Consider the following 25,044-nt stretch of genomic DNA (forward strand, 5'->3'; position numbering starts at 1 on the left):
ACTCTGAATGGTCGCTGAATGAACATTAAAAAAGGGCTACTTATAACATATTTCCTCACACTCTGATATATTCAAGCAACATTTTCATACATTACAAAATTGATTGGCAATATATTTAGCTAAAGTGTAAGTGGCTTCTATGTAGTCTGGATTTCGTCTTTAAAAATAGGCTAGTTACTTTGATTTCCATAAGCATCAAGAAAAAAAATATTGCAATCTTCTTCCTTACTTTCTCTTTTACTGCTTTGAGTGTCATGGCAATATCATGTCTTAGGGACAAGGTGAGATTAAAGCACGTTTTCCCCCCAATATTAACTTTGCATCCTTTTTTTTTAAGCTATATGAGTTGAACTAGCTGAATTTTATCTGTGCAGAATTTTAGCAGGATATATTTATTTCCTGGAAAGTAGGAGAGATGCTAAGTAAATAAGTAAGTAATTAAATTAAATAAATAAATAAATAAGCAACAGATTATGGGATGGGGAGATAGGAGCAGGGCTACCAGATCTGGGCTGCAAAAATCCAGACCACCACTAGATGGGAGCAACTTCCTCTATGGGTGTTTGAATTGTGCAATCTGATTCTGATAGCTGTAAACACAAGTGCCATTTAATCATTGCTGACATTCCCTGCCTCCAGCTTTGGTGATAGTAGAAGAATGGCAATGGTTGCCTAGCAACTACTATACTTCTTCCTTCCTTCCTCCAGACAGGACAACTATTAAAAAGGAAGAGAGCAAGAGAGATGATGTTCCTGAATGAAACCATGTCATTTTCTTCACCTCTAGATTGCAAGATTCAGCTGAAAGAAACTACTGAACAATAACAATTTTGTTTTTAAGTGGGAGTGATCTTGCAGGAGACAGCATGCTTTCTGCTTCAGATACCAAAAATGAGCCAGGCTGGGAGAAAAACAGCTTAGAGTAGCAGAGCACAGTGAGATAATGGTGAGTGCTGTTTCATCACTCTCCTTAGTGATGTATTTATAGTCCAGGGTTGAAGGACCTATAACTCTCCAGATATTGAATTGCTACTCCTGGCAGATCCAGCCACCATAGCTCAAAATGAAAGGTCCTGGACATCATTATTCAGTAATATATGGAAAGCCGTGATTCTCCACCCCGATTAATCATAATTGTCTGCCCATTCACCCCCATTTCATAGTTCCTTAACTTGACCATCACACGCACACATGTGGTTGACTCTAAGCTACAGAAGCTTCCTGGTTTTCAAAGTTGCTGTAAACATAAAACATCCTCGTTCACCAATAGTCTTCCCCATCTCTATTGTTGATCACCCATTCTCAGCTACATTCCATGGCTGAACGTGTTGCAAGCTTCCCAAATCTCTTACTTCCTCATCAATCTCTGGCTTCAGAGATGGATAAAACTTGCTTCTCAAGTAACCAGTATTTCAGAGAATTTGTTTTCATATGGTAGAAATTTATTTATTTTTTAAATTTATTTAAAACATTTATGCAGCCAACCAACTCTGGGCGGCTCCCAATCCAAAATTAAAAGATATATAAAATCATTTTATAACTATGAAACTCAACCAGTTAAAATTTTTAAAAAATCTGGGACCTATCAGTTCTACTGCGCAATCATCTAATCTTGCAACCTTTGATTAGAAAAGCCAGGTCTTCAAAGCCTTAGGGAAGAAGGGAGTAAGGCCTGCTGAACTTCAAGTGGCAGAGTGTTTCATAGGGGAGCTGCTGCCTTGGAAAAGGACATTTCTTAATTTCCATCAGATGGCAATATCTAGGGGAAGGTACTAGAACAGGGGTGTCAAACTGCCAGCCCGCGGGACGGATGCATCATGCCAAAACCGTGCCCACCCCATTGCCGGCAATGGAAAAAAAGTTAGGATATGTTGCGACACATCACATGACGTTGCAAGTTTGACACCCCTGTACTAGAAGAATGCCCACCCTATCTGACCTGTGGGATGGGTAGATGTCCTTAGGGAAAGGTGGTCCTGCAGATAGCTTGGCCATGTGCCATGTAGGGCTTTAAAGGTATAACCAGCACCTTGAATTGCACCCGGAAAGAAACTAGAAGGCAATGCAGCTAACGCAACAGAGGTGTTTTATGGGAAAAATTTAGCTCCCCCACCCTATTACTGTGCATGTTGCTATATTCTGGACCAGTTGAAGATCTATCAGCTTTAAAATTATGTGCCTCCCTAGATGCTTTGCATCAGTCGCAGCTTGGGAAAAAAAAAAAGCAATCAAATGCAATTTTTCTTGCATGCTGATTTATAGCCATGCAACAACTCTCATTTTGCTGGGAGAAGGGCACAGGTAAAATTTGTTTCTCACAGCAAAAGGAGGGAGTTGTTGCATGACTATAAACTGTAAAGGTAAAGCAGGGTTGATCTGATATTATGATGACCGGAAGACATTGCAGATTATTAGTGTTTTTCTAACCGGTCAGTCCTAGAAGAGATCAACCCCGACTGCTCTTTAGAAGGCCAGATCCTGAAGTTGAAACTCAAGTACTTTGGCCTAATGAGAAGGAAGGACTCACTGGAGAAGAGCCTAATGCTGGGAAAGATTGAAGGCAATAGAAGAAAGGGATGACAGAGAATGAGGTGGCTGGATGGAGTCACTGAAGTAGTAGGCATGAACTTAAATGGACTCCAGAAGATGGTAGAGGACAGGAAGACCTGGAGGAACGTTGTCCATGGGGTCGCAATGGGTCGGACACGACTTCGCAATAAACAACAAGTGTTTTTGTTAATACTTTCAAAAATCAATCTTTCCTTGCAGTCTGAAGCAGTGGTTTGCAAACCAATAGAGGAATGCATGAATCGTGTGCATAAGGAGGGACGGAGAAGCTTACATGCTTATCTTTTTGTGAAGGAAGGAGAAAGGCTGTTAATTAGCCCATAGAATATAGAAAACTCCAGGGGCCGCGCGTTCATCAGTTGGAAAATTTGAAGTAGAGAATTGGACTGACCTTTTCTGTGCTTAGATACCAAAATCTGCAAACAAACCTATAACACACTGCAAGCATTTAAAATCTGCATATGATGAAGACTAGAGGATTGTTAGGATATTGAATTTAGTAGCTGGAACAGTGAAGTATACAATAGGTCAGAACACACAGTTGTAGTTGATTAGAGAGTGCTGGCTCATGCATGATGCAATTTACGCTACGATTAGTTGCTGTAGGTATAAAGGGGGAGTTTCCCCCCCTTTCCCTCCTTTTTTCTTGTGTGTATTCTGTTATACTGTTTGAGATCGAATCTGGGTCAGTCACCGGGACCAGAAATTTACTCTTCCGAGCTTTTGTACTTATGCTGGAGCTCATCTTCAGGGATCTTCTCTCTATACATACTTTGGACTGTTCTGTAAGTCTGGTTTATGTGGTGCCTTCCTATTGGCTGATTGGTGTGGATGGCTGGCGATTGGCTGTCGTTTCTTTTTGCTGCCAACCCCTCAGCTCCTAAGTACTTGATAAGCTGGTGGTAAATCAGCACTCTTGTTAACTGACAAGGGGCCTCTTTCCCATGTTTCAATCATTTTCCTGGCTATCTTTGTACCTGCATGGCCAATGATCTTAGTTGCTGTGAAATTAAATGTATGTCCTTTTGCATTGCAATGTGAGGCTACCAATGAGTTTGGATCTCTTCGTCTGACTGCTCATTTGTGTTCTTGCAATCTGGTGATTAGCTTCCTCCCCATTTGTCTTACATAGTCACAGGAGCAATCCATGCAGGGGATTCGGTAGATTACATTGGAAATATATCTCACTCTTTAATTTACCTCATGATGTTCCTGTGTCCTTGACTATCTTGTGTTGTTTCTTATTGGATGATAACAAAGACTGCTGTAAATTTGAATATTAAATATATTTATATACAAGTTTGTGTTAGTGTCTCTGAATTCATTTGGACAACTGCTGCATAATTCCATGAACAAGGATTTATACATTTGTTTGAAAGGATGATTTTCAATTGAGAAGGTTAAAGTTGTAGCAGAGTTCATTGTCAATTTTTTTTCCTATTGGCAGCAGTCCTTTCCTTGAACTTCATGGAATGACATTCCACAAAATTTCTCCAACTTTAGGGCAACTAACATGAAAGAAACATTGGAGATTAGAAGGCCTTCCTGCGACCGTACGCTGTGATTATGCTGTGTCTGTTCAGACTTGGGCCGAAGGCTAGCAGGGTTAACTCAAGACATTTTCCAAACAGAACCAAACATTGAAGTAAAAATAGATTATTAAGGTATAATAATTCAGCCTAGTTAAATAATATTCTATATTATAATTAGAAGAAAACGTAACAGGTTCAACTTGGTGTCATCTACAATTCTTAAATTACCTAATTGAATCAACACTGATTTATATCCTAGATCTTGCTTTCTTAGAAAGGCTTGTATTAGTTGAGTGGCAGTTGCTCCATATAGAGCAAGCAATAATTGACCACAATATGTTGATATACTGTATATAGAGAGCCAGTTTGGTGTAGTGGTTAAGGTTAAGCCTAGAAACGAGGAGAAGGTGTCCAGCTTTAGGCATGAAAGCTGGATTGGTGACTTGGGCCAGATCCTCTCTCTCAACCTAATCCATCTGACAGGATTGTTGTGGAGAAAATAGAAGGAGGAAGGAGAGATGGAAGAAAAGTATGTTCATTGCCTTGAGTTACTTATAAAATAATAAATAGTAAAAATCTAATAAAAAAGTCTACGCCTATTATTGCAGGGATTGCTAATAAAATTATTCACCATATCAGAGATTCATACAGTACATTTGCCAACAGTAGGTTACCTCAGACAGTTTCCACAGAAGAATAAATGTGATCCCAGATCCTAAGATCAGAAATGGAGTATCAATTCCCAAGATGCTCAAACATAGTTTGCTGAGCAAATTAGAATGATTTACAGAAATGTGTGCCTGTCCATATCAACACCCTCCTTTCTGGATCTCTATGACTTTTCTATGACTTAATATGAATTTACTCAGATCAGTGGGTATTTCTTATTTATATTATGGGGGGGGTCATTCTTGAGCAAAAGAATTACAATGATTTCAACTGTCCGTTTCCTCTGGATTAAATAGAAATTAACAGTTCTTCCAACCCTATGATTACCAATGCAAGAATGCCTGTTTCATGAATACCAATGATCAATTATGTAATTATAACTATTTCCTGTATTTTATTTTATACTGACTTCTTTATTGTTCTACTCAGAAAGCTGAGATTAATATTCCACATATTTAACTTCAATAAATATTTATGCTAGAATGAGTATCTGCTAAGTTTTTAAATTGCCACACTACTGTTTTATTAATTATTGTTATGATTAACCAATCTATTTTGAATGGCAGTTCAGAATAAAAGGGCTAAACTGTGATCTAAGCATTTCAGAAACTTTCTGGCAAAGAATACTAATTTAGGTATATCATAAATAGCAAAATAATCTGTAAGGTTCAAAATTAATAATTTAACTCCAGTATGAAAACTTATTTTATTGTCATATGAAAGCTGTAAATATAAATGCTCTTTGTTATCAAATAAAGCAAGATTGCATTCAAGACAAAAATAAAAATTTAAACCACAGGGAACACAAAATGACAATTCACTTCCAGATTTTACTAAGAAAAAAAAAGGATTTATCTTTTTCAAGTCAGATAGATTTGAGCTCTAAATGAACTAAAAATAATGTTAAACTGCCACTTAAAAAAAATCAACAACCATATTAGCTAAAAATCAAAATTAGACAAAAATTAACCTTCAGGTATCCTTATTAAAATGTTAAGCATAACAAAAATGCATTTATAAGTACAATATATAATGGAGATGCGAAACATCACTTACTTTCCAGAGTTTAAGTATTTTCCCCCAAAATTATATTTACCTTCATATGTGTTCTACATGTATTTAAATGGTAGTTTTGAGCCCTCAGATCAATACTTTTCCTTAAATTCTTCACTTCCCAAAATAAAAATTGGGGTTGATTGTAATGTTGTTGAAACACATTTCAAAATGTATTGTTTTTGTATGGCAATATTCAGAAAACTTCCTTAGAAGGGCTGACCAATTATGCCTTGGAAGTTTGCATGGGCTTTTTTGATTTTAATAAGCAAATGTAATTTTATAAAACTGAAATTATATTCATACACTAGCTCTTCAAAAAAAATAGTGGTATTCCCAATATCGGGGATCATTTTTTCAGAATAGTTTCTGCAATCTATAACCAGTTTTTGAAGAGCTGCAAAGTAACGCAATCATCCATCTCCATTTCACTGCAGAGTTTCTTCAAACGTTGCCATAACATCACTTTGAAAATTCATGTCAATGGTGCTTTTCAACTATTAAAAACAACAACAAGGAAGAAAAGGGGAAAAAGACACTTAATTTGGAGTAAATGCTGCTGGATTCAGTAGAATTGGATTCTGGGCAATAATGCAACGAACCTGTCAGATATAAAAAGCAAACGTGGGAAAATAACAATAAAGTTGTGGATACACAATAATTTTAGAATTGATTTAGAATTGAGAGCTATGGTTTTCAATGGCCCATTGCAAGCTGCATTCTTACAATTAATTGAGGGCAAAGGAAAAGAAACAGCTGAGGTCAGGCAAAAAAATTGATCCCTCAACCTTCTTCAGCCTCAATTTCTAAGCTGGTTCTTCAGACAATTTAAACCAATAAACTTCTGTTGACTTCATTCCAAATAAATGAAGCTGATCTTTAGCTCTTTCATTGTGTTAGGGAACCAGCATTCTTTAAGCCAGCATTTTTCAACCTTGGCAGCTGGAAGATGTTGAGACTTCAACTCCCAGCCTGGCTGGGGAATTCTGGGAGTTGAAACCCACACATCTTCAAGCTGCCAAGATCAAGAAACCGTGCTTTAAGCTGATATCGGTGGCTTACCGCTTCTCTTCTTCTGCGCTCTTGCTCCATTTTTCTTGCCAAATTACGGTCTATGACAAGATTTGGTATTGAATGTGATTGCTCTCTTCCAGATCCTGCTATATTTGGAATGGGACCACCTTCTTTTACTGCTGTGGATCTCAAATCCATCTCTCTACTGTTTCTAAAGAAAAATAATCAACAACTTTTGTGTAGGAAGTCGGACATGCAAGCTTTACATTTGAGTGAACAAACACACACAGGGTATTCATTGCTTACAATCAGCAGTGATTTAGTACGGTGATTTGCCCATTGTCACGACAGTGGAGGATGGGATGCCTTAAAAATCAGCACGCTGGATGCATCCACCACCATATGCCAAGTGGAGCAAAGCAATAACATTAATGCAAGCTCTCTCACCCTCCCAAAATATCCTGGAAATGGAAATAAAGATGTAGTAAAATTTTCTGAATTGCTGAAGTGACTGTTGACAAATATAGAGACATTGCTTTTGCCCTTGCACAGAAAATCTTGTTTTGTTCATGAATTGTGATTACCTGGGCAGAGCAGGCCCTGAAGAGTTGCTATCTAGCACCTTTTCCTCAGGAAGGAAACACAGTTACCATGAATAATGACAAACATAACAAATGTATAATGAATTGATTATGGGGAGAATGCCTGTTCATGGTTTCAGGAAGCTAAAACAAATTAAATATTGTTAAAGCACTTCATCATTCATCAGATGGTAAGTAATCCAGGAACTATACAATGAGAGCAAGGGGAGAACCCCTAAGAGTTCAGTCTGGCTCAGCAGCATAACTCAGGGTACCATTGCTTGTTCCCAATTAAAAGATGACAATGTTAAGTATGCATTATTAATGAGTAGTTTGCTTCTTTGAGTCTCAAACAAATGCTTGTGTCAGACTCACATTACCACAGTTGGAGAACGATTCTATGCTACTAAGGATGATAAAGAGTTAATTCTCTGGAAGCCCATTAAATTTCTGAGTCAAAAATCATAGGATAGGCAATTTGTTTTAGTCAAGGAAACTCAGAGCATGAGTTTTGTTTGTTTTTTTACAAACGAATTGGGGAGAGCAAGTCAAGTGCATGATGACATCAATTCACCAATTCAAACAGTATTTAAATTTAAGATGTTGAAACTCTAGAAAGAGTACAGAGAAGAGCAACAAAGATGATTAGGGGACTGGAGGCTAAAGCATATAAGGAACGGTTGCTGGAATTGGGTATGTCTAGTTTAACGAAGAGAAGGACGAGGGGGGACATGATAGCAGTATTCCAATACCTCAGGAGCTGCCACAGAGAAGAGGGAGTCAAGCTATTTTTCAAAGTGCCTGAAGGCAGGACAAGAAGCAATGGATGGAAACTAACCAAAGAGAGAAGCAACCTAGAACTAAGGAGAAACTTCCTGACAGTTAGAACAATTAACCAGTGGAACAACCTGCCTCCAGAAATGGTAAATGCGCCAACACTGGAAGTTTTTAAGAAGAGACTGGACAGCCATTTGTCTGAAATGGTATAAGGTTTCCTGCCTGAGCAGGGGGTTGGACTAGATGACCTCCAAGGTGCCTTCCAACTTTACTACTACTACTACTATTATTATTATTAAAAGTTTGGAAGGACCTTTTGTCTTGTCAGTCTTGATCCCACAGATTATTCCAGAGGATAGTGTGAAAACGTGGTGGGTGCTTCTATATTTATTATCAGTGAAGCTGTCTCACATTTTCATCAGCTTGAGTGATTATTTCCACAATCATCATTCTGCTCTGCTCTGTATAAACCCAGTCGTATTTAGAAATGGAGGCTAATTCTGAACATTTGCTGTTTGGCAAGCAAGTCCTCTTTTGCAATTGACTTTAAATATTTTCTCTCACACAAGAGCTATTACAGAACAAGGCAGCTAGAAACCACTTGCTGCAAAGTCAGTGAACAGACTGTGAAATAAAGCCTTTCAGTTTAATTCTATGGAATTGCCAACCTTTCTTTTTCCTGAGGATGTTTTCTCAACTTCCTCTCTGCTTGTTCCAATCGTCTTTTTCGTTCCTTTGCCCACTCGCTTTCTTCTTTTTCCAGTGCAGCTTTTTGGAACTGTTTGAAGCTTTCATTGGAGGATCTGACCGAGATTGGAGCAGTCACCATCTTACCTAAACTTGTCCAAGAATCTGCATGTTTGACTTTTATATCCTGCAATTATAACCAGCAACGTAATTCTAAACACAAGCAGATAACTATCTTCCACATTTGACAGGACTCCCCAAAATAAATAGCAGGTAGGGTTTTTTTTTTAACTAATGTAATCATTGTATCCTCATAAATTTAGAGCATTTCCACATCACCAACACTATTCCTTCACCTATCTCTCAAGCAGTTGAAGCTGACCAGCAATTGTGTTTATTGTAGCTAAACTTGAAAGGCCAAGATCTGCACGAATAGACCATTTTTCTTCCTACTGGCTATCCAATAAGAAAGCGCATGGATCAGCATTCAAGGCCCATTAATAGTTCACATTGTATGCATTTCCTTGGTAAACCTCTATCCCAATAAAGTTGTAAGGTGAAACCAACAAGGCATTGTTGATCCATTGAAATGATGCTATAGCAGTAGGTGGATGAGATTATTCTCCAGCCATGAGCTCAAAGGAAAAATGAAACAATTTGCACCTCATGGGAAATTGACCTATCCAGAGACTCTGCAAAGCTTCAGGGATTCAAAGATGGCCTTTCTGCCATTCTAGATTATGCTTTATTTGAACCAGAAATACATCAGCTCTGCTGCACAAGAGAGATAATGGTATAAGATAATCCATAACCAAAGAATCCACATCAAAATGCCCTTCCTTGACCCTTATTTAAAACTAAGCAACATTATTTATGAATATATGTAACTAATCTCCTAGGACAGTGAAGCTTCTTTGGGAAAGGCAGTAATTTACTTCCTAAAAACAAACAAACCAAGAGAAGATAATGAGGGACAGAAATAGCCTACAAGGCTGCACATGTGCATCCAATGAAGTAATGGAAACTCCTAGTCATTACAGACCAGTTTTATCAAGAAATAAGATTTTTGTTTCCCTTTTACAGATGTTTTTCAATCTAGGTATACTAGATTGAAGTGGGAGCCCTTAAAGGAAAAAAAAAAAAGATTTGACTACTGTGAGGAGCATTTCCAAGATGCTGATTTACATCTTTTTTTGTCTCTGTGTGTGCTGATGTTATATGACAGTGTTTTCCTGCTTGAAATGGAGGCTGACACAGGGCTCCAAAATACACAGAACGAATGAGGTGGCCATTGGATGGTCCACATCTCTCTGTTATGACTGTATTTATTTGTAGAAGGAGGGTCCTACAAATTCTATCATTCTAAAGCAGGGATCCCCAACCCCCCGGTCCGTGGACTGGTACTGGTCCGTGGCATGCCAGAAAGTGAAGCCCCATCTGCAAGATGCAGGCAACATGCAAAACCACACCCCCTCTAGTCTGCAAAAAAACCTCTCTCCATGGAACCGGTCCCTGATGCCCAAAAGTTTGGGGACCTCTGTTCTAAAGGACTCAGAAAGGACTCAGATTGTCAAATATTTCTGTTGTAATTATTTATTTTATAACTTGCCTTTATTATTTATATAAACCAGTGGTTCTCAACCTTTCTAATGCCGCGACCCCATAATACAGTTCCCCATGTTGTGGTGACCCCCAACCACTTATACATCACCGGGTGCCAGGGGCGTGGCCAAAGAAAAGGGGGAAAAATGGCAGATAGCCTTGTTTGGCGACTTCCGTGAAATGGTCGTTCGACCCCAAATGGGGTCCCGACCCACAGGTTGAGAACCACTGGTATAAACAGCTCAAGGTGGCAAACATGTCTAACACTTCTTCCTTCTCCTATTTTCCTCACAATAACCACAACCATGCAAGGTGAGTTGGGCTAAGAGCGCGTGACTGGCCCAAAACCATCCAGCTGACTTTTATCACAGTCTCCTGATTTCTTGTCTGGTACTTTAACCACTAGACCAAATTGGCTCAATGTATATACTGTATTTCAATATATATCTATATATACAGTGATCTATATTACTATAATATATCATTGATATGTTGTGTTGGAAGAAAAATCGGGTCCAGTTCCAAGCTGGAAATAAAATGGAGGCTGCTTAAGCAAGAAGGTCTTTTTATTGATGAGCAGAACCAGCAATAGCATGCAGTCCCGGGACAACTGACAAAATGGAGTTGATAGTAGGTGGGTTTTTATATATTCTTCGGGGCTTTGTGTTTGAGATGCCTATTGTGAAATGTACTTTGACCTATGTATGAATGTGTCCTTTAATATTTTAATGGCTGTTGCTAGATTCCTATGGGGTCATGTAGAGGTCATGGATGGCTCTATAGGCAAAAGGGGAAATGCAAATCCTAGGTGTTTGAGCTAATCTTGTCAACTTTTGACTTGTCTAATTGTGTTGTTTATCTGGAGTCTCTGTTTGCTCTTTGCTTATGAATAGAGTGCCCCAATCTTTCTGAATGGAGACAAAATCTCCATTCTAAAGACTTCAAGCTCTTCAGGTTTATTTATTTATTTATGAGACTTATATACCGCTTTAAGTGCAAGCACTCTCTAAGCGGTGTACACCAGTAAGCAATGTATATTTATATATTTACATTGCCCCCAACAATCTGGGTCCTCATTTTACTACCCCGGAAGGATGGAAGGCTGAGTCAACCTTGAGCCGGTGAGATTTGAACCGCTGACCTGCTGAACACAGTCAGCTAAAGTGGCCTGCAGTACTGCACTCTAACTGCTGCGCCACACTCGGCTCTTTCCTGCAGCAGGAAGACTGGGGCAGCTTTCTGGGGCAGATTTTTCCCTGCATTTCTCCTTTAGGGCAGGGATCACCAACCCCCGATTTGTGGACCAGCACCGGTCCGCGGCATGCCAGAAACCGATCCATGCAAACAAGTGAAGCCACATCCGTAGGATGCAGGCAGCACGCAAAACCACACCCTTCCTATCCATGGAAAAGCCTCTCTCCGTAGAACCGGTCCCTGGTTCCCAAAAGGTTGGGGGCCACTGCTTTAAGGGAAATATTTTATCCTGCCTCTTTCTAATATTCCTCAAAATATTTCATTCTCAGGGGGGGGGTGCTGACTTCCTACAATTGATATATATCATTACACTCATTGATACATGTAAATCAGAGCAAAGAGTTTTGGCTCACCATCAACTGATTTTCAGGCTACAACTCAAACATGCAATTGCTTTCAGGTTTATTACTTTTATTGTTAGCTCTTTACCTTAAAATGTGTTTCTTCACTTGTTTTTTTTATATAACAAATCCAGACTATACTCTATTGCCCTGCATTGATTTAGTTCATTGTTCCTCTTTCCTTTCCTCCTTGGTTTTTAGACATGAATTGCAATATTTGTCATTTGCAATTGCAACGTAAATTTGTTTAGAATTAATTGATAAAGAAAAAGTAAGATTTTTTTAAAGAGCTTTACTGAGACCAGTGGTTCTCAACCTTTTTAATGCCGCGACCCCCCAACCGGTCGTAAGTCGAGGACTACTCAACCGGTCGTAAGTCGAGGACTACTCAACTGGTGCAGCACCGTTTGCAGAATGGGACTTTTGGCGGGCTCAGCAGGGCAGAGACAGCCTGGACAATTCCTATTGGCTTTTGAAAGCCAATAGAATTAGACTCTATTCAAGAGAGTCTATTCTATTGGCTTTCAAAAGCCAATAGAATAAAAGGGAGTAGCACAGCTAAGGAAAAGGGGGGAAAAATGGCAGACTGCATTGTTTGGCGACCCCCGTGAAATGGTCGTTCGACCCCAAATGGGGTCCCGACCCACAGGTTGAGAACCGCTGACTTAGACTCTGCTTTGTTATGGCTTGTGGATCTGTAACTGTTTTAGCAGAGACATGACTTTATTAAAAGAGATCTCTTTATTTTATTAACTACATTCAAATTTAAAAATGCAATCAGGATGCAATTCCTCTTGCTTTTAGGAATACAAATGCATCAATAACTGTGAAGCAAAAAGCAATTAAATGCATAATTATCAGAATAAATTTTCTAATCAGTTGTAGGGAATTTTTTTTTTAAAAAAATGAATTTCTCATTTCTGAATAAACATCATAGAGCAGGGGTGTCAAACTGCTGGCCCGCGGGCTGGATGCGTCACAAGGAAACCACGCTCTGATACGTTGCCTGACGTCACATGACATTGCGGGTTTGACATGTCATAGAGGAATCATGCTGCTGCTGAATAATACAGTATCAGTTGATATCAGTTTTAATTATATTCACCATGGCTAGTAGGAAAACAACTTCTCAGCAGGGTCAAAGACCCTGGTGTAGAAGTTCTGCATAGATGTACTTTTGGATATATAAATAGACAAATACATCCTACTATTCCTCTTTGGGATAAGCAAAAAGAAATGAAAGGCAAAAAATAAGAGAAAATGAATTCTAACTACATGAAGCAACAACTGATGTACAGTGAGGTTGCCTGGACTATCATTTTTTGCTGGATACAAACTATAATTTGTGGGGACCCATTGTGTGTCAGTCCAAACCAGCTTGATGGAGATAACTGTTTGGGGCTGAGAACATCTATCTCCATTAAGGTGTAAAAGCATTCCCAACATCATACTAATCAGAATGCTGTCTGCACCTGTATGGTATCTAATGGGCATTATTAAACATGCCTTCAGATCAGCTAAAGAAATGAACTGAGATTGTACATCCTTCAGCAGTAGCACTCGGTTATTTCCATCATTTGTTCCTGCTGCAATGATGAAGGGGAAGTTTAAAATTGCAGAAGACCTGGGCTTAGGGTGAAGGAAACTGCTTAGTGACAATGTGGAATAGGTTCTATTTGTTTTTATGTGGATCTGAAGCCACTTCTGGTAATATGAGTAAGGCAGTAATAAAAACTGGTTTGGTCTCATGGTGAAGACACCAAACTAGAAGCCAGGAGACAGTGAGTTCTAATCCTGCCTTAGGCATGAAAGCTGGCTGGGTGAATTTGGGCCAGTCACTCTCTCTCAGTCCAGCTCACCTAACAGGGTTGTTGTTGTGGGGAAAATAGGAGGAGGAACGTGTGTTGGATATGTTTGCTGCCTTGAGTTATGTATAAAAATAATCAAGGCAGAAAATAAAAATAAAATAAATGTCCAAAACTATTGCAAAAAAGTAGTGCATGTTTACCTTTATTAGAGGAATCTGAGGCTTAGTCTCTCTCTTTTTTCTTTCCTCATGGTTATTTGAACAATTTTCTGTAATAATGGCACGTGCAGATTCTGTCATCCGTGGTCGCCAGTGGCCGTCTGGGAAACTAGCCTTCAGTTCTGGAATGCAAGCCAGAGCAGAGACAGACTAGAGAATTTTCAAGAGGGTGAAGACATCCTTCATTAGTTTTTGTAATTAGATAGAAACACTGGTGGGATTCAGATAACTGAACAACCAGTTCTCTGTGTGGATGCCACTTCCGGAAGTCCGTTCTGAGTCCAAGGAGCCTCCCAGGCCCAGAACAGTCCACTGGAAGTAGTGTCCATGCACTTCTGGGGGTCCATTCTGGGCCTTGAGAAAAGGGCAGTGGTGGTGAACCTATGGCACGCGTGCCAGAGGTGGTACTCAGAGCCCTCTCTGTTGGCACACGCGCCACCACCACCAGCAGCAGATGCCTCAGGCCACCACTGCCGCTCAGAGCAGGAGTCCCACCCAGCACAAAGGAGGTGAAGCGGCCGATTAGCAAGCTCGAGTAGAGGTGGTAGAGCAGAGGTCACCAACCATTGTTGATTGGTGGACTGGAAGAAAAGGGAGGGGGAAGCATTTTACATGCATGCATGCATGCATGCACGGGGCTGCAAGCACACACGTGCTGTAAATGGGGCGGGGCTAGTGCCTGCGTGATACTAGCCCTGCCCCGTTCTTGCATGGTGCAACGCCTTGTATCTGCACCCCACAGCATGGCCATTTTTGTGCCTTGCAGCCCGGTGGCCCATTTATGCGCTCCTGTTTTTTGCATGCCAGAGGCGGCACTCAGAGGCACCCCCCCCATGAGGGCACCACATGCTGATGCGGCCCTGGCACTTTGCAATAAAAAGTGGGTTTTGGGTTGTGGTTTAGGCACTCGATCTCTAAAAGGTTCGCCATCACTGGACTAGGGCATCAGCCAGTTCACCGAAGTCAACAAAAAATTAGCTGCCGGTTCTACCGAATTGGTGCGAACTGGCTGAATCCCACCACTGGATAGAAACCTTCATTCAAGTGCTATCAATTTCAGCATTCTTATCTGTTTGAATTACAGGGTATATTTCCATTTGACAGTCTTTTGGAGGCTTTGTTTATCCCTTGTTTTCTTTGCATAGTTTCCAAGTAAGCAGACGGATAGGAACGTCCCATGTGACTACAGCTTTCTATTTTCAGATGCCTGCTTGAGTGTAGAAGGTGCATATTCCCCCCTCCTTTCTGAATATGGACCATTTAGTCTCTTGTAATGGTATTTCCTAGCTCCCCAAGGAAGGAAAAGTCTGGAACCTTATACTTAATATAAAGCTCTCTGTGACAACTGCTACCACTTTCTCCCCTCAAAATAAGTTATCCCCTACATCGAAGGAATGCTATACATTTTAATTATTATTATTTGCTTTCCTTGTCCAAATGACTAAACAGCAATGTGTGAAGGGATAAACCTTTGAAAAATATTATGCTGCAAAACAATGATGATATAAATAAAATTGCATAGGAACCTTATGTAGCCTAAAATCCTAAAAATAACTACATAAATTAGTAGCAGCTCTATGCTCCTTAAACATTACAATTATATTTCATCCTAAGTAGGCACATTTTGAGGGCAGGGGTGGGATTCAGTAACTAAGAGTGGTTAACAAACAGTGCAGAGTTACTCCTTCATAGCTTTAATGCACAATGCTCTTATTCTTCTTAAATCAACTCACTGGTATATCCCTGAGGCTATGCAATACTGTATATATCTGGATATTTCCACACAGCATTGACTCCAGCTCCTATTTCTTTTTGTTTATAATTCCTGTAGATTACCAATTTTAGGTAGCAATTGGTGGATAAATCAGCAAAACCCAAGTTCCTTGGATCCCACGATGAGTCCCAAATATTTAGGGTACTTCCATAGGGAGCTTGAACACTCAGCCCTAGACCTGTTCATTCTTGCCCTATCAGCCAAGTGCAGAAGCTGAACCAATGGCAGACCACATTAAGCCACAGCACCTCTATTTCTTTCTTTCGAAATGCTGCAGCTCAACAGAACTTTCCATTTCCCCCATCTGCAGGAACTGACCTCCAGCCTTGCCTCTTTTCTCTCCCCCATCGTGGGGGGGGGATACTTAACTCTGCCCCCACCTGCATGTCCTTTATCTGCCTGTAAAATGGTTTTCTGCATTTTGAATTGGGCAGGTGTGATGTAGACATGGTCGAGCTTCATATTGTTTGGGGAGAGTGGTAATGGTGACATGAAAGCACACTTATGTCTGCTCTTTGACTGTAATAAACATTGCTTTGACTTGACACTTACTATGTGATGCTAATATTGGTAGCCAATACATACTTTGCTCATGATCAGGTGGTGTTACTTTGGCAACTCCCATAGAGGATTTAATCTGGAGAGCAGATGGCAGCCCCTGTTGCAATAATGATGGTTTCCGAGTATCTTTCATGTTGTCCAAAGGGTTATTTGAAGAGGAAGAACAAGGCACCTATAGGAAAGTTGTAAAGTCTTAAAGGAATTTTATCACAATTGTAGAGGTCACACATCCTACAATGGTTTTATCTATAGATGGAGAGACTGACATGCCTTTTTGTATTCCCTCTGTCCAGGGCTTTTTTTTTTTTTTTTGTCATAGAATGCCCAGAATCCTTTTTTTTTTTTTTTTTTTACAAAAAAAGCACTGCCTCTGTCCATCCCTACCCACTTATGTGGGGTAAGCTCCATTCATAGATGAAACAAATAGAAACTTAAGGCTGAAGTGCTCAGATATGGTCTAATGCTACTTATTCTCATGACTTCTGGAAACCAATTTTTGAAATATAAAGTGATTTCTATCTCTGTCTCTAACTTTCCCATTTTAAAAAAAACCCTGTGTTGGGTCAGCACACTTGACACTTTCTAATATAGAAGAAAACAATCAAACTGTAATAAATTTCTTTCTAATCAAGTAACTTTTAGTAAACTCATCATAGTTAATTGAGTGAAGGGCAATACTGCCTCCAACCTAGTATTACCCATGTGTGAAGATACAACAACTCTGCCTACCAAAACCATCTTCCTTTAAAAGTCTTCCATAAATGCTAATCACTGAAAATATCAAGACACTGAAAAGGTGTTTTATGTATATCTGCATTTTTATGAAATACATCTTTCATTTCCCAATATTATCAGTGATATCCACCTCTGAAAGCTTGCGAGAAGGGCTGTGAGAAGCTTGGGTTGCCAACAAGTCACTCTGAGTTGTCTCTTGAACTGGCATGCAGTGCAGGGGTGACACAACAGCTACCATACCTGCAAGGAAGAAAGGGAAACACAAAAAAGAACGCCCGTGCAATGTTGCATCTCTTCACCCTGACTTGCCACAGTGGTGAGGTGGCAAGCTGATGACTCTGCATTGCTCCAAGTCAATTAATGTTTTTGAGTTTGATGAACCATATGTAGGATCTCTTTTAACTGCCTCATCCCTATCCCAGAGGTTTCACTTGGGAAGGTGAGGACAGAGCTACATGAAACATGTCTTCAAGAAGGGAGACACATAAGAAGAAAGAATTCCCACAGAGCACTAGATTTGCTAATAAATAAAGTAGCTGAGCATATCTAAGGGCTTCAGGAAGAAACCGAGAAGAACTGTGGGAAAGGAAGGGGAAATCCATCCAAATATTTTCCAAAATAACAGTGGGTTTTGGATGGCAGGCCTGCAAAAAGCTGAAATACATTTCAGATAGATTCAGTGGTGGGATTCAGCCAGTTCGCACCACTTTGGCAGAACCGGTAGTTAATTTTGTTGCCGAGGCCCAGAATGGACTTCCAGAAGCGGCATCCACAGAGAACTGGTTGTTCACATATTTGAATCCCACCACTGGATAGATTGTGGGTAAAAACAAGTCAGCTGGGTGCACGGGGGCACATGCGTCTTCCTTCCATGAGTCACTTGAACATGGAATATCTTTTGGGATAGGATTTTCCCTCTCTCTTGGAAAAAAAACAACAACAACATGGCATGCTTGTTGGACCTGAATATTTGCATATATTTAACTTTTCAAATATATAAGTTAACTATCTGAGTGGCGTACCCACTTTTTCCTTAATTTAAAAGGCACTTTGCAACATTTATTTTAAAGCACATGCTTCTGTTGTTGATTCTGGCAAATGTTGCAAAGATGCTTGTAGGTCTCCAGTGTTCTCTCAATCAAAACAAAAAACACACATACAACAGCAGATCGATCGCAATACCCACCCTTCTCAAAGAAGCAGAAGGATTTTATATCACTTTTTTCACTTTCTCAGTTATAACAAAATAGGTATTTTGAGCCAGTTAAGTGCATCCTACCGGCGCGTGAGAATTCCTAGAAAATGTTTTACCTGAAGGAGAAACAATGCGTTGTTCTTGAAGTTTAAGAGGACTGAGCTGCAAAGACCGAGAACAAGGCAGTAACTGGTGGGAGGCCCTGGCTTTGGGTGCTCTTGGGGGCAGCTTGCTAAGAGGCGAAGGATTCCATATCTGAGGAACGACATTGCAGGAGATCTCTGGATGATGCAGCGGGATCTGATAGGGGAGGAATTAAAATCGTTATGCACATTTTGCATTTGGTGAGTCTTTTACGCCAGGGGTTCTACATAAAAAGCGGTCTTGCAGTGAGAGTGAAATCTGAAGGAGCAGGAGCAGCGGAGAAGCCCAAACTGAAAAACGTGGGGCTCGAAAGATGAGAAAGGTTTACCTTAAGCTGTTCTCTGCAAAACAAATCCTTTTCCCCATTTCCATTATCTTTTATGTATGCCTCTGTAAAAAGATGGCAAAAGCCAGTTTAGAGCATACATATATAAATATATATATACATAGTGACATTTTATGCACATTTGCTATCCAACATTGTATTTGTTGTAAAGCTTTATTATTCCATAATTCTAGCATTTGTGGCATTTCCAACAAGGTTTTTCTAAGATGTAATAGGGCATTTCTCACAAATCCATCAATTTTATTTCACACATTTGGCACATCTCCTAGAAGTCTGATTCAAATAACTGGAGATATGGTTGAGTTCTAGGTTGCAGTGAAGAAACTATGAAGGGATACCTCTAACATCAGTGGAAGAGAATATTTGTAGCTGAGGGTTGAACTCTGGGTAATGAAACAACTGAGTTCAGAAGGCATAAAGGACTCCACCTCCAATGTCTTCACAAACTGTATTGCCAACCCAGCTTGTTCCTTTGACAACAGCACAACTATAGGCCAAATATTGTGGACGTCTCCAAGATTCCCTAGAGCAGTGGTTCTCAACCTGTGGGTCGGGACCCCATTTGGGGTCGAACAACCATTTCACAGGGGTCGCCAAACAATGCAGTCCGCCATTTTTTCCCCCTTTTCCTTAGCTGTGCTACTCCCTTTTATTCTATTGGCTTTTGAAAGCCAATAGAATAGACTATCTTGAATAGAGTCTAATTCTATTGGCTTTCAAAAGCCAATAGGAATTGTCCAGGCTGTCTCTGCCCTGCTGAGCCCGCCAAAAGTCCCATTCTGCAAACGGTGCTGCACCAGTTGAGTAGTCCTCAACTTACGACCGGTTGAGTAGTCCTCAACTTACGACCGGTTGGGGGTCGCGGCATTAAAAAGGTTGAGAACCACTGCCCTAGAGAAATTAAAGCATTGGTTAGACTAAAAGTTGTCATTAACACTAGGTAAGCCCAGAATGATCCATTGATGGATTATAAAATTTACCAGAAGGAAATTTGTCCAAGGCCCCACAAATCTATTATGAAGGTTTAATAGTCATGTAGAATTAAATCAATTCACTTAAGTATGAACCGGCACCCACCAAAAAAGCCAACACAGTCTTAGGCTGCATTAAAGGGGATAGAATCAAGATCATGTGAAGTGTTAGCATCACTTTATAATGCCTTGATAAGACCACACTTGGAATATTGTATCCAGTTTTGGTCACCAGAATATAAAAAAGATGTTGAGATTATATAAGGAGGGCAGAGAAGAGCAACAAAGATGATTAGGGGACTGGAGACTAAAACATGAAGAATGGTTGCAGGAATGGGGTATATATAGTCTAATGAAAAGAAGGACTAGGGGTGATATGATACCAGTATTCCAATATTTGAGGGGCTGCCATAAAGAAGGGGGGGGGGAAACCAACCTATTCTCCAAAGCACCTGAAGGTAGGACAAGAAGCAATGGATGGAAACTAATCAAAGAGAGAACCAAGCTAGAACCAACGAGAAATTTCCTGATGGCGCAATTAATCATTGCAATGGCTTGCCTCCAGAAGTTAACAGTGCTCCATCACTGGAGGTTTTTAAGACGAGATTGGACAGCTGTTTGTCTGAAATGGTACAAAGTGTTTTGCTTGAGCTGAGGGTTGGACTAGAAGATCTTCAAGGTCCATTTCAACTCTATTATCTGTTATATCTTACTCTACAATAAGTACATTTGGCAAATTTGAGAAACTTCATGCTTACAAATGTTGCCATTCATATCAATGAGTACCAATGAGGGAGAATATTTATAGCTCAGGGTTAAATGACTCCTTGGTACTCTCTGAGTTTGGCTGTTTTCAATCAAGCTCAGAGAGCACCAAGGATCCTTCATACCAATGAGTCAGATGTGTTTATTTTATTTATTACAAATGTTCTTATCCTGGTCATTCTGCTTTGAAGCACACTGGAACTCTATTTTTAACCAAGTGCCAAACAGGTGGACAGACTGATCAGTTTCATACAAATACTAGATCACTTCCTCCCCCCCCCATTGCTAATTTTACAGGAAGTCACACTGGATACAATATATTTGGATGCATGTGAATTGCTTTAGTTTGCATCAAAGCAAATAGATATTTCTCCATTTACCTTAAAGGTGAAGGCTTGTACAATCATAGCCACAAATAATTTAAACTAGGCGTCATATTCTAATTATTGGATTTATATATCCATACTATGGATGTACCACTGAGCTACAAAGTTTGCATTTTAGTTTTTGGATGTCTTCTCTTTTTAAACTTGCAATAATTAGTACATGCAGGGCTTTTTTTCTCATAGAACGCCCAGAATGGAGTTCCCGCACCTTTTTTTGGATGGAACCTTGTAGGGTAGGCAAGGTGGGTTGTATGACGTGTGTGAGTTCTGGCACCTTTTTTTTTTTTTTAGAAAAAACACTGAGTACATGTAAGTTGTAATATGCAAATTGTACATTGTAAGTTATAAATAACATGCAAAAGAAATTTGATATTGTAGTTCTGGAACAGTATTTCTCAACCTCAGCAGAGTTGAAGTCAAACATCTTAAACTTATTGAGGTTGAGAAACCCTGTTTTTAGAATGTATTTATAGAAGTAAATTCTATAGAAATGTCTTTTGAGTAATCGTGCTTAAAATCTGCAGTGTACAATGTATGCCACTGGTGTCAAATTCAATCGCGTCACGTGACGTATCGTGACGTATCATGATGTTTGTTGCCTTTGCGGAGCCGGGGTGGGCGTGGTCAGTCCGTGATGCATCCAGCCTGCGGGCCACCAGTTTGACACCCCCATTGTATACTGTGTTCCAGAAAATACCCCAAAATGGCTGTTGGCAGAATAAAATTATGGTTGGGAGCATGAATACTGTTCTCAATATTATTTAATCAGGAGTTAGACTAAAACAGAAAAAAATGAATGTGTGGTTTATGGTTTTGATGCTTAGACAGCATAGATTATATAAAAAAGAGAGTCATGATGTAATTTTAGAGAGGGAGGTTAGAATATATTTGTACTTATCACTGCTGTGAAGATCGGATGCTAATTCTTTATGTCTTTCTTGATGTCTTTTTCCACTTTCTACATTTCCTTTTAGATTTTTTTCCCCCTTTCTTTTTCTTCTTCTTTGTTCTATTTTACTTTGCATTATTGTTTGTTAAAATGTTCAATTAAAATTATATATAAACACACACAGTCACATATACGTATGACAAATACACAGACACGCACAATAATTTTCTCACCCATCTTTCTCACCCCTACAGTCTTCCTCAATCTCAGATCCTCTGCCGGAGGCCTGACAGTTTGAGGGTTCTGCACAGGATCTTAGCTGATCCTAGCACTGCACTGTTTTGGACAGAGAGCTTTGATGTTGTTCCTTAGATCAGAGGTCCCCAACCTTTCGGGAACCAGGGACGGGTTCCGTGGAGAGAGTTTTTTCTGCAGACCAGAGGGGGCGTGGTTTTGTGTGCTGCCTGCATCTCATGGATGGGGCTTTGCTTTTTTGTGCAGACCGGTTCCTGGCATGCTGCGGCCTGGTACTGGTCCACAGACCGGGGGTTGGGGGACCCCTGCCTTGGATGATATATATTATATATTATAATGTTATATATTTTTGAGTGTGTGTGAAGTAAATCAGGACTTTAGCTTTCTAGATAATATATTTTACAGGAAGTCTGCCAGAGGCATTCTTTCTGAAAAATCTTAATAAAAACCTGATTTAGAATTGCTGCTGTCAGATGAACTGGAATCATTGCTGGTGCTTTCAGATGCAGAGGAGCCATTGCTGCTGCTGCTGCCACTGCTGCTGCTTTCACTGAGTCGACTAGGCCTTCCGTAGATTTTTGACTCAGCAATTTTCCCAGCTGTAGACACAGAGAAGAACTGAAACTTAAAGGAGAACTTTGGGGAAAAAGTGCAGAGAAGAGCAACTAAGATGATTAAAGACCTGGAGATTAAAACATATGAAGAACAGGAATTGGGCATGGCTAGTCAAGAAAAAAGGAGGAGTTAGGGTGACATGCTAGCAGTTTTCCAGTATTTGAGGGGCTACCAAAGAAGAGGGGGGGGGTCAATTTATTTTCCAGAGCACTAGAGGGCAGGACAAGAAACAATGGTTGGAAACTAATCAAGGAGAGCAGCAACCTGGAATTAAGGAAACTTCCTAACAGCGAGAACAATTAACCAGTGGAACAGCTCCATAGAAATTATGGAGGTTTTTAAGAAGAGACTGGACAGCCATCTATCTGAAATGATATAGGATTTCCTGCTGGAGCAGGGGATTGGACTAGAAGACCTCCAAGGTCCCTTCCAGGTCTATTCTGATTACTAAAGCTGCTGTGTTGGGCATCAGTGAGAAAAAAGCAACGTTTAAGCAAAAGTAGCTGATGTAGATTTAACTGGCACTATTAAGTTAATAATGTTTGCCATAGGACAGAACACCAATTCCTATGGCATATTCCAGAAGAGTGTATTCCTGGATAAAGCACAAGCAGATTATGGCAGTGTTTCTCCCCTTCAAGATCCCGGTGCCATTTCTTTCATGAGGGTAGGGGTTTCACTTACATTTTGCATTTTGCTTCACTGAACAGAGCAGCCCACTGACATTCAGCAACCTCTGATCTTGTGGCTTCTCTACAGTAAATTGGTCTTTGGGTTTTTTTGCTAGATACAAAGGGAAGAGTATAGAAGTCAGGAACAACATCCAAGCAATTATCTGGGGGGGGGAGGGAACCCCATACAATTTCCCCTCTCTTTTTAGGCATATGTTGTTGTATAACACACCATAATGTTTCTTGGGCCTTTTTCTCAAGCATGCCATGACATATTTCTCCAGTGCCCGTAAAGTTGATGCTTTGAGAGCTTCAAAATCTATTTCAATTTCATCAAGATTTGAATGCCTCAGTGATGTCTCTCTTGACTGAATAATATATACCACTCTGCCAAGCTTCTCCCCTGGGAGTTTATTTATGTCCAGGCTTAATTGCCTCTTTTCATCATAACTCATTGGCTTGGCAGTATCCTCATCCTCAGCCTTGGGTCCTGCAAGTTCTTCTTGCTGCTGGATTTTCTTGGAATGACTGCAGGAGAGAGAATAAACAATCATTAACTCTGGGACCAGCAGCTTGAAGTACAAATCCATGCCAACCAGCAGCAGGCTTACAGGTTCAAAGACATTCTTCTCTTCAGCTGTTTCATTTGCTTTATCTTTCTGCTTTTCTGAGTCGCAGGCTTGATTTTTACTTTGCCTTTTCTTTTTTCCTTCTTAGATTTTCCTTTCTTTTTCTTCTTCTTTAATCTGGGCCCGGTTGTTTTAGCCAAAGCTTGCAATTGCTGGTGAACAGCTTTAAGCTAGAGAGAGAGGAACACAGAGAGGAACATGAAAAAATATCTGATTTGTTGAAAGTTGCAGTGTTCTGTGAACATGAGCAATTAGTGAAACAACTTACACTGTACCGAAGGTGCTTTTTCAAAGGGCAACTGGACTTGGTTTTTCCTTGAAGACATTTTGCTTCTCATTCAAGAAGCTTCTTCTGTTCCTGAAGTTCCTTCATCAACTGAAGAGGCTTTCTGGATGAAAAGTGAAATGTCTTCAAGGAAAAACCAAGTCCAGTTGCCCTTTGAAAAAGCACCTTTGGGACAATCATGACCTGGATGACTGAGAATCTCCATAGAAACTTACACTGTACAAATATAAGGGGAACACAAGTGTGTTGAAGATTTACACTACAGATAATTACATTGCAGGTAATCTTAATTTAAGATCTGCTGATTCAGTGACCATTCAAAGTCCTGACAGCGCTGAACAAAGGATACCTAGGACCAGTCCTCGTAATTACAGTGTCCCCATGGTCATGCGGTCGCAATTTGAGCACTTGGCAACTGGCTTGCAATTACATCATAGTGTCCCACAGTCGTGTGATTGCCATTGACTTTCACTCCTTCCTCTCCTGCTTTCTAGCCTGGTGTGTTAGCCACAGACCAAATTGTTCCACTTAGGAAAGTGAGAGAATTTTTACTTGTGAGTAAAAGGCAAAAAGAGAGCACATAAGGCTTCATTTTAACTACGTTCCTTGTTGTTATGGCTGCATGCAACTTCGATTCAAATGAAGTTGGCAAGAGACCAGATCAGGATTGGCAGAGCCAACGAGCTGCCAAGGAACTGGTTGGTTTTAGATAGCAACA

General features: G+C 40.0%; 1 protein-coding gene across 2 annotated transcripts in view; it reads right to left on the reverse strand.

Annotated features, from left to right (window-relative positions):
* Window positions 1–5,489: 5,489 nt before the first annotated feature.
* BRDT (bromodomain testis associated) overlaps window positions 5,490–25,044 on the reverse strand; it is a 50,928-nt gene continuing 31,373 nt past the window's right edge. For both annotated transcript variants that reach the window (XM_039343501.1, XM_039343502.1), the window contains 12 exons: window positions 24,023–24,210; window positions 23,644–23,939; window positions 23,425–23,523; window positions 22,575–22,724; window positions 18,842–18,903; window positions 18,486–18,669; window positions 17,305–17,414; window positions 16,464–16,611; window positions 14,087–14,226; window positions 8,863–9,068; window positions 6,885–7,047; window positions 5,490–6,319 (listed from right to left, as the gene is read on the reverse strand). In XM_039343501.1, coding sequence (XP_039199435.1) covers window positions 6,251–6,319; window positions 6,885–7,047; window positions 8,863–9,068; window positions 14,087–14,226; window positions 16,464–16,611; window positions 17,305–17,414; window positions 18,486–18,669; window positions 18,842–18,903; window positions 22,575–22,724; window positions 23,425–23,523; window positions 23,644–23,939; window positions 24,023–24,210 — 1,815 coding nt within the window. In that variant the 3' untranslated portion in view covers window positions 5,490–6,250. The remainder of the gene's footprint in view (window positions 6,320–6,884; window positions 7,048–8,862; window positions 9,069–14,086; window positions 14,227–16,463; window positions 16,612–17,304; window positions 17,415–18,485; window positions 18,670–18,841; window positions 18,904–22,574; window positions 22,725–23,424; window positions 23,524–23,643; window positions 23,940–24,022; window positions 24,211–25,044) is intronic.

Source organism: Crotalus tigris, unplaced genomic scaffold (assembly GCF_016545835.1).
Source record: "Crotalus tigris isolate CLP2741 ecotype Arizona unplaced genomic scaffold, ASM1654583v1 scf7180000017857.1083437, whole genome shotgun sequence".
NCBI lineage: Eukaryota > Metazoa > Chordata > Lepidosauria > Squamata > Viperidae > Crotalus > Crotalus tigris.